The 12,164-nt window shown below is 28.8% G+C and overlaps 1 protein-coding gene across 1 annotated transcript; it reads left to right on the top strand.

Annotated features, from left to right (window-relative positions):
• Window positions 1-6,820: 6,820 nt before the first annotated feature.
• On the top strand, window positions 6,821-9,609 carry LOC129293152 (cystinosin homolog). The gene is made up of 6 exons (XM_054930955.1): window positions 6,821-6,927; window positions 7,016-7,148; window positions 7,262-7,351; window positions 7,523-7,647; window positions 9,305-9,380; window positions 9,475-9,609. Exons 1-6 carry the CDS (start codon window positions 6,821-6,823, stop codon window positions 9,607-9,609), a joined length of 666 nt encoding a protein of 221 aa, XP_054786930.1.
• The last annotated feature ends 2,555 nt before the right edge of the window (window positions 9,610-12,164 follow it).

Genomic DNA, 12,164 nt, shown 5'->3' with positions numbered 1-12,164 from the left:
TGCTCATAATTTTCGTTAGTCTTGAATTCGAGTAATTGAATATGCAACTATATTAAATACTTATTGAAAGAACTTGCTACCCTTATGGTCTGACTCAGTTCAATCAAGATTAGTCATGATTCAAACTTCATTAAGATATATAATCATATATGCAAAAGGATTTTGGGGCTAATAAATTTTTATAGTCAATACATAATCAAATTAAATAGGAGCTTCATATAATTAATGATGTAATAACCCAGAAAATTCTACGTAAAAAAAAGTAAATATATATATATATAATAATGTGCATTCATTATTGTTATATTGATTTTGGGACAATTGCAACACGTAGGAGCATTGGTGTAGTGGAAATGTTGCTAATAATGCACCCACTTGGTCCCAAGTTCGAAGGAGTTTTAAAATTTTTTTCCTGCCTTTTTCTGTATGAAAGTACCGAATTGCCCTTCTTCCAATCTGATGGGGCAAAAAAAAAATTCCTCACCTTCTTCGGTTTTTTTCCTCCAGAAACGGCGAGAGAGAAGCTTTGATCTGATCTGACAAATCCGCCATCCTCCTTCTGCGCCTTAGTCTCTCCGTCTCTGCTCACAGCGTCCGACAGCGGGAAGGTCTGCCGTTGTTCCGTCAAGTCTTCACCCTTTCGTCCTCCGTTCTTTCTTTTCCAGTTGCAGCTGTCGCCTTCGCCATTGCTCCACCAAGCTTGCAGTTCATTCCCACTCCACCATTTTTTATCTTCTTCTTCCTCCTTCTCCGTTCCCAAATGATCACCGGCGTGGGAGTTGTGTTGCTATGAGTTCACTGTTATAGGGACTTTGGTCAAGGTACAGTTCGTTCTTCCCTTGTTTTGTTGCACTGTCAGCTTTTCCTTCTCCTCTGCTCGATTTCTCTAGGCCGTAAGCCCCTCTCTTCTCTTTTGGTATCATATAGGTGCTGGTGCGAGGAGGCCACTCTCCTTTGCTTTCCCAGGTTCAGTGACAAACAGTGACTACCTCTTTCCTTTTCTTCATCATCCTTATTTAAGGTGAGGAAACCTCAAGCTTAATTTTCTCCTGCTCTGCGTATATGTGACTGGATGATTGAAGTTGAAAAAAATTGTCTACTCTGTTGTTGCTGCTGCCCGTACTGTTGTAGGAAGGAGAAGACTCATGTGTGAGCTGGAAATTTATTTTAAAGCTTAGTAATAATATATACATACATGGATCATAATTTTGGAATTAAATAGACTTTGTTTGGATTGGTTGATTAAAGAATTTATTAGGGTGAAATTGGAAGAAAATAACTTAGATATAAAACTTAAATACTAATGCCTATGAGTTGTTTGTTAAAATACTTGTTAGAAAAATTAAACTTGATTTTGAAATTTCATTCATCTTTGTGAGATGAATTCAAGTTGAATACTATTACTTTATAAACTTAAGTTGAAGATTTCAAAGGAGATTTGAGTACAAAGTTAATATCAAACTATTTGAATTCTTGGGCAATAGATGGTATTATGATGGAGTATTGAGTTATGGTTTTTAAGGGACTTTTATGTGTAAAGTTTTGCTCTTAAAATTTTAAATTTACTATAGTTAAATTTTGATAGTAGTAGTGTTGGGAGGAAATAATTGCAATTATAGAAAGTTTATTTAAAAATTTGAATTTAATTTATAGGATATTTGGAGGAGGAGAAATATGCTGATATTAAAAGGTGAATTCTTGAATTTCAGAAATTTTAGATAAATGAATAACATCCCAATTAATTTTTCAAACAAATTTATTTTTGCTAAAATATTACATGTTCATGCAAACCATTTTAATAGTAACAATGAAATTATTGGCTATTTTGATTTTTTAAATTACTTTATTTTGTGAAACTCTCTTTATCAGATTTGATAATTTTAGTTAATCAATAAATATAAGATTGGACTTTAATTGTGAAATTTCATTTTGGAAACTATTGAATTGATACAAAAAAAAAAACGGTTCCTGCAAGTTCGACATTGACAATGAAAATTTTATTTAATAGTGATTATTTTTTGCATGTTTGAAATTGAATTTGAAAGGGACTTTATACAAAACACTGGTTACTAGCAGTAATTCCGTTAGCCCTTGGCGCCTTGGTTAATAACTAGCTAGTTTAAATTTCGTGAGCTTTGTTCTCACGTTTGTTGTTGATAGGTCTAATACCCGTGTTTGATTTCGTGGCTCTGAGTCATATTTGGTTAGTATTATCCTTATAAACTGTGTATCCACATTTGTTAATTGTTATAATAAGTATGTATAATTATGCATTTTTAATTATTTGATGAATCTATTTTTCATTGGTTTTGACTAGTGACATATTTATAATTATTTAATACAGTTATTTGATTTATTAAAAATAAATGATAATGACGATTGATATAATACTTAAATGAATTAAAATTTTATTTAATGTTATATAGAGCCCTTGTATACTAAAGTTTATTAAATATTTTTTTGTGAAAATTGTCATATCTAGCACACATAATTAATTTAAATTTTCCTTTTTTACGACTCCAAATATTTTCATGTGTTTTTAAGAAAGTTTATGTTCAGTTTGGAGTTATCTAAATAATTTTGAGAGAAAATAAAATTATTATTTAAGAAAATGAAAGACAAGTTCTTTTGAATATGAGAAGGGAGAATTGGTAATACCTTGTTGAAATAAATGGATTACTTGAGCTAAACTTTCATTAATGATATTATATTGTATGTACGGTAATCCAAATTAAGACTCAAAGGGCTATATGTAAGTAACGATTGAATATGACAAAAGGGCAAAATTTATGCTACAACACATTGGATTCATGCTACAACATAGTTCAGTGACAATGGAATTTATGCCACAGCAGAACATGATTATGCTGTAGCATAATCATCAATTATTGAAATGCATCGCTTCACAAAAAACTGATATTTTTAGGGTTATGAACGTTTTTACTTGACATTCTTCATCTTGGCTCATCTCCAGCAGCTCCAAACTAACTAGGGAAGAGGGAAAACACCATGGATGAAGTAGAGGAACTTGAGTTTCATGGGAAATTAGTGACTTTTGTCTAAAATCACTCAGATTAAGCTTTTCTTCTCCTTCTCTTCTTCATTTTGATATATTCTCTATTTAGCTTTGCAATTTCCATATTTACGTGCGGCTGAATCTCTTAGACCTAAAAGAACTATGAACCTATTGATGGATTGGACTTATTTTTATCCATTAGTTATGCTTAATGTTGATTTTAGTTATTCAATCTTGTGCTTTAATATCTATTTGACACTTGGCCAACATTAAATGTGATTTTCGGTGTTGGGATTTTTCCTTAACGAAGAGGAATCTATTCTAGACCATTGAATTGTGTATTATGGGATTAAATTTTATCTAATTCATAATTAAGATAGACATATACTTAATTGTCCCATATAATCATTATAGTGTGTTCTTGAGTTGAGTTGCCTCTTGAATAATTGTGTTAGAAATAACATAATTAATTCAAGAGAGGGTTGTTAGTAGATTGAAAGACCCTAATAGCTATTACACTCTCTATTAACAAAATTAGCTTTGAAATTAATTAATTGGGTTAAAATGAAATCCAAGTTTACTTGCGTAGTTGTTGGATTTTAACATTTTGTTGAGTCTTTATTAAATTTAGTTTTAATTTTAGTTAATTAATCAATTCCAATAACTTTTGTACATATTTAATTATTTATTGTTAAGATGCTATTTGTTGAAAATTTATTTTGGTCTCAGATTCATTAACTGATGCTTATCCTACTGTTGATCTCCGAAGGGCATACAATTGTTCTATGTGAAATTTTGTTTAGCATTATCTTCATTTGTTGTAAACATTTGGACTCATGTATTTTACTTTAAAAGTAAGATTATTTGTTCCACATAGTCTATAGTTAGAATTTTATTTTAATATATATATTGTTTATTGGCTAGAAAGAGCTAAACTCCTAATTTATTTAATATTTTAATTGAATCAATGTATCATAGAGTTTTTAGGAGATCTTATTTATAAGGAAAGTTTTGTTAAAATTTTTACAAACATGTTGAAATTTTATTATAATGACTAGTATTAAAAGTGTTATAATTTTAATATAAATTTGATTTCAATTTAGAAATAAAAATGATGTTACGATTTGAGGCTTACATGGATATGTGACATATTTCACATCCCCTACCGATCACTCTTCATTTTTGAGATGTGACAATTGACATGCAATAAATAATAAAGCCAAAAGATAGAATCGTGTTAAAACATGTGGAGGTAAGTCTAAAGATGAACCTTTGACAATCAATGTATAGGTTTTATGAATTCCTCAGGCAGATAACTATGATATAAGGAAATGATATATATATATATATATATATTCTTTTTTAAAAGGAAAAATGCAGCATGATGCTTTGCTTACCAAAAATAACAAAGATATATAAATTTAATAAAGAACAATACTCTACTGCTTTGCCTAGCAAGACTACGCTTTTATTGCTCTCTAACGACCCTGTTTTTCTAAATTAGGATGCTCCAGGCCGTTTTACTCGCGAAATGATTTAGAAATAATATTTTTTATTTTTTTTGGTAAAATAATATTTTTTAACTAGGGGTAGTAATTCTAAAAATAATGAAAAATTTTAATATTTAATGAAATTTTTAATCTACATAAAGAAGTTAACATTTCCTTATAGCAAGGACCGATAATGAGAGTAATTTATTTATATTAAATTGAGAAATATTTTATAGTTAATGCCTTTTGAAATGTATTCTATAAATATCGGAGGCAGATGTAGAGAAGATATAGTCTTTGAAAATTTACCACGATAGAATACGTGGAAAAAGCAGTTGAAATTCAGATATTCATCTATCTGTCATTTTGAAAATCTGCTTCTCGTCTGTTTGTAAGTGAAATTATGTGGTGCTTTTTGGGACGTGAATTAATCATATTGTTTGTGTTTAATCCTTGATTTAAATGATTAATTATCTCACATTTGAGTATGTCTAAAAGTAGTTATTCCACATGGTAAGCTTGAGGGTGAACCTCGAACAATCAATGCATAGCTTTAGTGAATTCCTCATGCTGATAACTCTGATATGAATATGAATATTTTTTAAAATTATTTTCATTGTAATTTTTTACGAGAATTCAAAAGCAGTGTGGTATAAGAATTATTGTACATTGATGTGACAATGATAAAATCTGATCCAATCATAAAATAATAATAGATAATGATAACTCTGACATGCATGAAAAGTTTTGCATCAATGACCTCTCCATTCAATTGTGTGTCTCAACAATGAACTTTCAATAGTCACTCATTAAGACAATAAAATCACACTCTGCATGTGTGTGTGTATTGAAGTTTAGAATAATAATCTAATGCTTTTTTTTTTGCCACGATAATCTAATGCTTATTAACACATGAAATTATAGTGATTATCCCGTAAATACATGCAAAGAATTCTTGGCGGCTAAATCTTTTATTGTCAATAATCAAATTGAACAACAGATTTGTATAATTATTGAGATGAGATGCAATAAATGATAAAGCCAATAATAACAATGTTGGATCCCAAACTTATGACTTGACTCGTCTTATATTTGGATCTCTCTAAAAATTCCACGTGGGAAAGCTTCAAGTTGGTGAGCCTTTGACAATCGATGCATAGGTTTAATGAATCCCTCATGAAGATCTGATATAAATATGGAAATGATACTATTTTTTTTTATTTTTTAAAGGGAATTTTAAAAGCAATGCAATATAAGAAGGGTTCTACGTTTGGCAAAGAAAACCTTGAAACAATTATTTAATCATTTAGTATAGAAAAATAAATATCATTAGATCAGTCCATCAAAAAATAAATAAAAGGTAGACACGTATTGCTAGCTCAAATAAGTAAAGATGGTAATATGTGTCAACCCGTAACCTAACGTGTGAATGGGGATCAATAATTTAATTTTTTTTCTAATATAATAAAAGAAGTAGCATAACGCTTTGCCTAACAAAACATCAATACATAAATTTAGTAAAGAACAAAACTCCACCGCTACGCCTGATAACACCACGCTTATATTACTGACCCCCTGTTTTCATGGTTTAGGCTGTTGCCGTTTCTCTTGTGAAAGACTTTGGTGATTGCAAATCGAATATTTATTATTAAAAGACATTCTATATCAATGTAGTCCATATATTTAAAATTAATTTATAGAAGTGGAAAACCGAGAAATTACATGGCTTTTGTGAGTGTTTAAGGAATTGTCTTTCTTTCAAATTGAAGAAAGATAAATAATCAGTTTCTTAACAAAAATCCATTCAGTTTCTCCCAAGTGAGAGTAAGTTTAATGAAAACTTCAGATTCAATTTTTGGATAGCTGGATAGGAAAATGCCACAAACAAATGCATCAAAACAATTTATTGAGGTCGGTGAGACCAATTGCTAAAATACACATGGAGCTCTGGAATCTCTATCAGTTTCAAAACTTCACGCTATGAACAGCACACAACAATGAAACCAAATCCAAACACAGACATCGGAATGCATTGTCTTGAATGATATGATTCAGTTCAAGATTGAATCCACACTGTAGTATAAATACCACTCATCAAAGACTTTTATACTACGCATTAGCAAAGGAATAGAAAACAGTTCAGAGAAAATCTGAGAGGTAATTACTTCATGATGAGCTATCCTCTGTTTTTGGCTCTGTTTTATTGTACTGTTCTTGATGATGATACTTCATTTCTGATGCTCATGCTTGTGCTGGTTTAATACTTGATACTTTTCTTTCCTCTCATTCTTCACAGCGACATTCTTCACCAAAAATGTCTTCCTGGAACAATGTGGCATGCGAAGTTCTGGGTTGGTTCATTCTTGCTCTCTGGTCTATCAGTCTCTACCCACAAGTCATAGTGAATTTTCGCAGGAAAAGGTCGAAAATTTGAATAAAAATATTTTTATTTCACTCAATTCCTTTTACCATATTAATTTGCCTTGGTTTCTGGGTTATTATGTTTCAGTGTTGTGGGTTTGAGCTCTGATTTCGTGGTGTTCAATCTGGCTACGCAAATCTTGTATCTGGTATGCAACGTAGCTATGTTCTTCAGCCCTGAGATTAAGAAGCAGTACACGGACGAATATGGTCACCACAAGGTTAGCCCTACTTTGCTATAATCCACTTGTGAATGCTAAATCAAAGCTTATAAGTTTGGATTCTGATATTTAAAAACCCTTTTTTTTAATTTTAATTCACCTCTGTGTTTCAGATGATTGTTGCTGTAACAAGTCACGTTGCCTTCTCAATTCATGCTGTTGTGCTCACAACGATCACCTTGTTCCAAACTGCAATCTATGAAGTTAGCACCATATATATATATATATATACATATATATATATGTATATATATATATTTTTTTTTTCGTTTTTACATTGAGCACTTTTGAGCCTTTATTTTATTTTATTTTATTATTATTTTTTGCGCTCTGTTGTCATTGTTGAAATCTCTTATTGTGGTTTGTTATTTTAGTGTGGAGATCAGAAAGTGTCCAAAAGAGCCATAAATATTTTGCCTCTTGCTTGGTCAGCTATCACATTCTCCTTCTTCATAGCTATGCTTGAAAATCAATGGGTCTGGTTTTTCTCAATCTTCAAGTATGTTATGCTTCCTCAACTAATTTGTTTTCCACCTCATATTAGCATAAATATTAGGGAAAATTGTGGGTAAGGAAAAAAGAAAAAGAAGGAAATATTTGGGAGAAAGGACCAACCTTGAATATCATTGATTGTGTATTGCAGATCTGAAATTAAGGTTCAAGAATTATCAATACATATCCTTAAAGATCTCTTAAAACCTAATTGCATTTAAAATTTCTCCCTTCCTCCCAAATGTTTTGATTTTTGGTACTTATGCACAATTTTCCTTAAATATTACCTTACAATAATTATGGGCTAGGCCCGATGCACGACAACCCAATGCCCAATCAAATCGGGTCAACTTAATATCCAACCAGGTCTAACCCATTGTCCAATCAAGCTAGGTCAAACCAGAATAAATTTCAAGAACAACTAGGCTAATTAGTAATGTTGAAATGAACCATTTTGCAGTGTCATTGCGAATGTGATGGCCAGTATAAGATATGTCCCACAGGTAAGGATAAAATCCATTTCATATTCATATCATATGTTCAAGTACTCATGAACTGTAATATAATTTAAAATAAGTGCAGGTTTGGATGAACTTCAAGAGAAAAAGTACAGAAGGCTGGAGCATAGGGAATATTCTATTGGAATTTATTGGACATTTAGGAACCTATGTTCAAGTTGCTTTGATATCCATAAATAAAGGTTTGTACTCACATCACATGAAATTTATCTATGAGAAAATTATGTATAAATATCGTGGATTAGACTTATTTATAAATAAATTTTATAAAATTTAAAAATTACAATCAGGTTCATTAAGGTTTGAGTGTAATTTGAAATTAGGAGGCAACAATAATTTTATCTTTATTTATTTAGTTTAATTATTAGATATGTAAAGTTACAGTTAAAAAATATTAAAGTAATAGCTGTAAAGTACTGATGAGATAGTTGTAAATAATTAATACTAGACTTTGTTAGTAATACATATATAATTGATTTAATTGTTAGATGTGTGCAATTGTAGTTGAAAAATATTGAAATAATAATTATAAATAATTGATGAGGTAGTTGTATATAATTATTATTAAACTTATAATGCATTGTCAATTTAATTATTGGATATGTGATGTTACAATTATAAAAAATTAAAGTAATAGTTGTAAATTACTAATATAATAGATATAAATTATTGTCTCTATTCAAAAATATTAGGCATTTTTTGAGGAGTTAGATGTTAAAAAATGTAAGGCATTTTTAGTCTTTCAAGGTATAATCATTGCCTTTTTTCAAAAAGTGTCCCCATTTATAATAACTTTATATTTATTGTAGAGTGTTTAATAGGGGTAAATATGAAAAGATAGAGTTAGTTTAAAATTAGGTAACTACTTTATTAGAGAGTGAGATTCGGTTAAAAATGCCTTATATTTTTTAACAGGAAGAGTATTTAATTGATGAAATGTACTTTTAATGGGAGTATTATTATCTTTGTTTCTTAATTTTAAATTATGCTCAAATCTCAAGTGATTTAATTGTGGTTTCTAAACTTTAAGACTTATTTATAAATAAGTATGTTTCATGAGATTTAAATGTAGTTTTCCATTTATATATATATATATATATATATATAGAACATAAATCTCAATTGCTTTCTAAGTTTATATTAAAGTGATCTGGCAAGTTCTCAAATCTCAGATTCTAAGAAGCAGCTCCGCGAAGAGATAGACAATTATATCTTTTCTCTGGTATGGATCATTCCTTTTTCATTATACCTGAACTTTATATTGATTCACATTAATGAAATACTTATTATGGTCTTTCGAATTTGTTAATTTGCAGGTTATTGTAACTTTTGACGTTATATTCATGATTCAGCATTTTGTATTATATGCACCCAGAGATGATAATGAAGACTCAAACTCAGAGACCCCTCCTTTTGCCGATGCTGATGGAACAATGACTGAGAATGTGTAGGGTTCAATGTGGTTCATCATGATGATTCTTCTATGAATCAAATTAGTAATGACCTGGTTTTAACTCTGTTGATGGATATATACATCTTTGATGTTTAGTGAGACCAAGTTTAATTTATAAATATCTTGACTCATCACTCTAAAATTTTAATCATCTATTATTTTAATCATATGTCATGACGCTTGGATAATTTAACATATTCATTAACATGATATGATCGATGGATGCGATAAATTTTAAAAGGATAATAAAACTTTTGATTCCTAAATTTGACTAATAAAGATTAAATTTTAGAGACTCAATTGATAAATGAGACAAATTTAAAGAATCTTAAAAATTTTCTTATCCCTTTTAAAAATTATTGCGTCCATTGATTTAATATTATATACTACCCAAAAAAAAAAAAACTGATTTAGTCACAATAAAATTGCCATGGTTTCAAAAACTGTAAAAAATTTCGTGAAATCTAATGATTGGTTAAAAAACAATGGAATTTATCCTAATTTGTCGAATGGTTAAAGGTCTTTTTGCCCTCATAATATTTGCTTAGAAACAGTTGGTGTTCTAAACTTGATTTTAAGTAAAAAAGAAAAAAAAAAAACGCTTCCAAACGTTTGAAAACTTATCCATTTCTACCTTGTCATTATCTCCTGAAATGTTGATGTTAAGTGCTTATGTAGACACATTTTGTTAACCTTTTTAGACCATGTGGAACATGATGATGTGGCGTACACATGACATCAATTGGAAAAAGGGGTTTAAATGTTATTTTTGCTCTTAAAATATTAGTATGAGAATTACCTGGTATCTTGAACTCGACTTTTGATCAAACCAATTTTAATCATGCTATATTAACTATAACCATTAAATTATTTTATTTGATACGGTACTCCACATTGTAAGGAACCATGGGAACTTCTCACTGTTCCTTATCACAAACCGTAAGTTTCTACTTTAACTCTCTTAAATTTTAACTTATTCTCTCAAATTTTAATTTCTTGTTTTTTTTTTCATTCTCATTAGATGTCATGCTTCTATTTCTATTTAAACACCCACACTCTCTGTGTGTTTCATTTCTACTTTCCACTCCTTTCTCTCTTCTTCTCTTATGATCATGAGGATTATATTTTTCTTATATGATTTCATAATCTTATTTTGATTTTTGTATCTTTCTTCCTTTTTTATTAAATTTAAATATCTTTTTCTCCTTGCAGATTTTCTAGAAAGAATATCAGCTTTTAATTTAAGTGTAACTATAATGCGAAACATATTTAATGAATTAAAAAAATAATATATCATTGTATAATAAACAGAACTAATAAAATTCATTTAAAAATTTTATGAAAATCATATTATATTTAACATAATTTATAACTTTAAATTTTTATATTATTATATATAAAAATTTTAAAAGTGGCAACTGCCATTACTTTAAATAATTGGTAACTACATGTATCAATAAAAGCTAATAAAAACAGAAGCAAAGTTTTAGATGGTTGATTTAAATTCAAGAGAAAAATTGTGAGCTAATAACTTCTCTACCTATACTTTTTGTGTAATAATTTAGTCACTAATATTCAATTTACTCCCCCTTTCCATATAATAACCTATAAATAAAAAATATAATTAATTAAACATTAATGGATCAATGAGAAAAAAATTAAGGAGATAAAGAAGAAGAATGCAAGAAAGTTAACAAGGAGAATGAGAAGTTGGCTAAGAGGAGAGAAGGATAAATGATAGGTAGGAGGATGAAAGCCAACTCTAAAAAAAGAATAAACAACAAGAAATAGGATCTAGTCCGCTAGTCTGGCGGTCTGAGGTCACAATAAACAAGTTGTGGAAATACTATAGATGTCCAACTTACACTGTGAAAGACTTTATCATTCCCATTAATTAATTTTAATCAGAAAAGGAGTGCGGGAAAAGTTGAATTTGAGATTTAAATGAAAAATATATCAAATAAGAAAAGTATTAATAACAAATATTTTTTTAAAAAAATATAAGACATTTTTAATAAGTTTGATGTTTAAAAATATAAAATATTTTTAAATCTTTTAAAATGTAATTATTGTCTTTTTTTTTAAGTGCCCCTACTGATAGTGATTTTATATTTATTATAGGATATTTAATATGAATAAATATAAAAAGATAGAATTAATTTAAAAATAAATAACTACTTTAATAAAAAATAAAATTTAATTAAAAATATTTTATATTTTTTAACGGAAAAAGTATTTTTTGTATAAAAAAGTAGTAGTAATAACAATATAAGAGTTTTTCAATAAATAAAAATGTCAAAACTCAAAAGTAAGATCCTGATTCACGTGGACTAGTAGTCTTCACCTTTTAAATTAATTAGTTTTTTTTATTAGCGTTGAATTTTTTTCACGAAATCCATAAAACTTATTTAACCATGAATCTGCATCTTAGTTTTTTTTTTGGCGCATCTTAAGTTTTTTTTAAAACTATCTCTAAGTTTTTTATTTGTATTTATCTTCTAGAATTCTAACCTATCAAAATTACTCGTAGATTAGACATTATGTGAATAAAAT

The sequence above is a fragment of the Prosopis cineraria genome, unplaced genomic scaffold, assembly GCF_029017545.1.
Source record: "Prosopis cineraria cultivar Desert tree isolate PC_DT_omini unplaced genomic scaffold, ASM2901754v1 PC14, whole genome shotgun sequence".
Taxonomy (NCBI): Eukaryota; Viridiplantae; Streptophyta; class Magnoliopsida; order Fabales; family Fabaceae; genus Prosopis; species Prosopis cineraria.
Note: the sequence above shows the minus strand (reverse complement) of the source record. Positions and strands in the feature narration are given on the sequence as shown.

What these genes read in the sequence shown, in the direction of transcription:
- LOC129293152 (XM_054930955.1), top strand. Translation starts at nt 6,821, where the DNA reads ATGTCTTCCTGGAACAATGTGGCATGCGAAGTTCTGGGTTGGTTCATT. An exon ending in TCCAAACTGCAATCTATGAA is followed by an intron (nt 7,352 to 7,522) that starts GTTAGCACCATA and finishes TTGTTATTTTAG; the next exon opens with TGTGGAGATCAGAAAGTGTC. An exon ending in ACAATTATATCTTTTCTCTG is followed by an intron (nt 9,381 to 9,474) that starts GTATGGATCATT and finishes GTTAATTTGCAG; the next exon opens with GTTATTGTAACTTTTGACGT.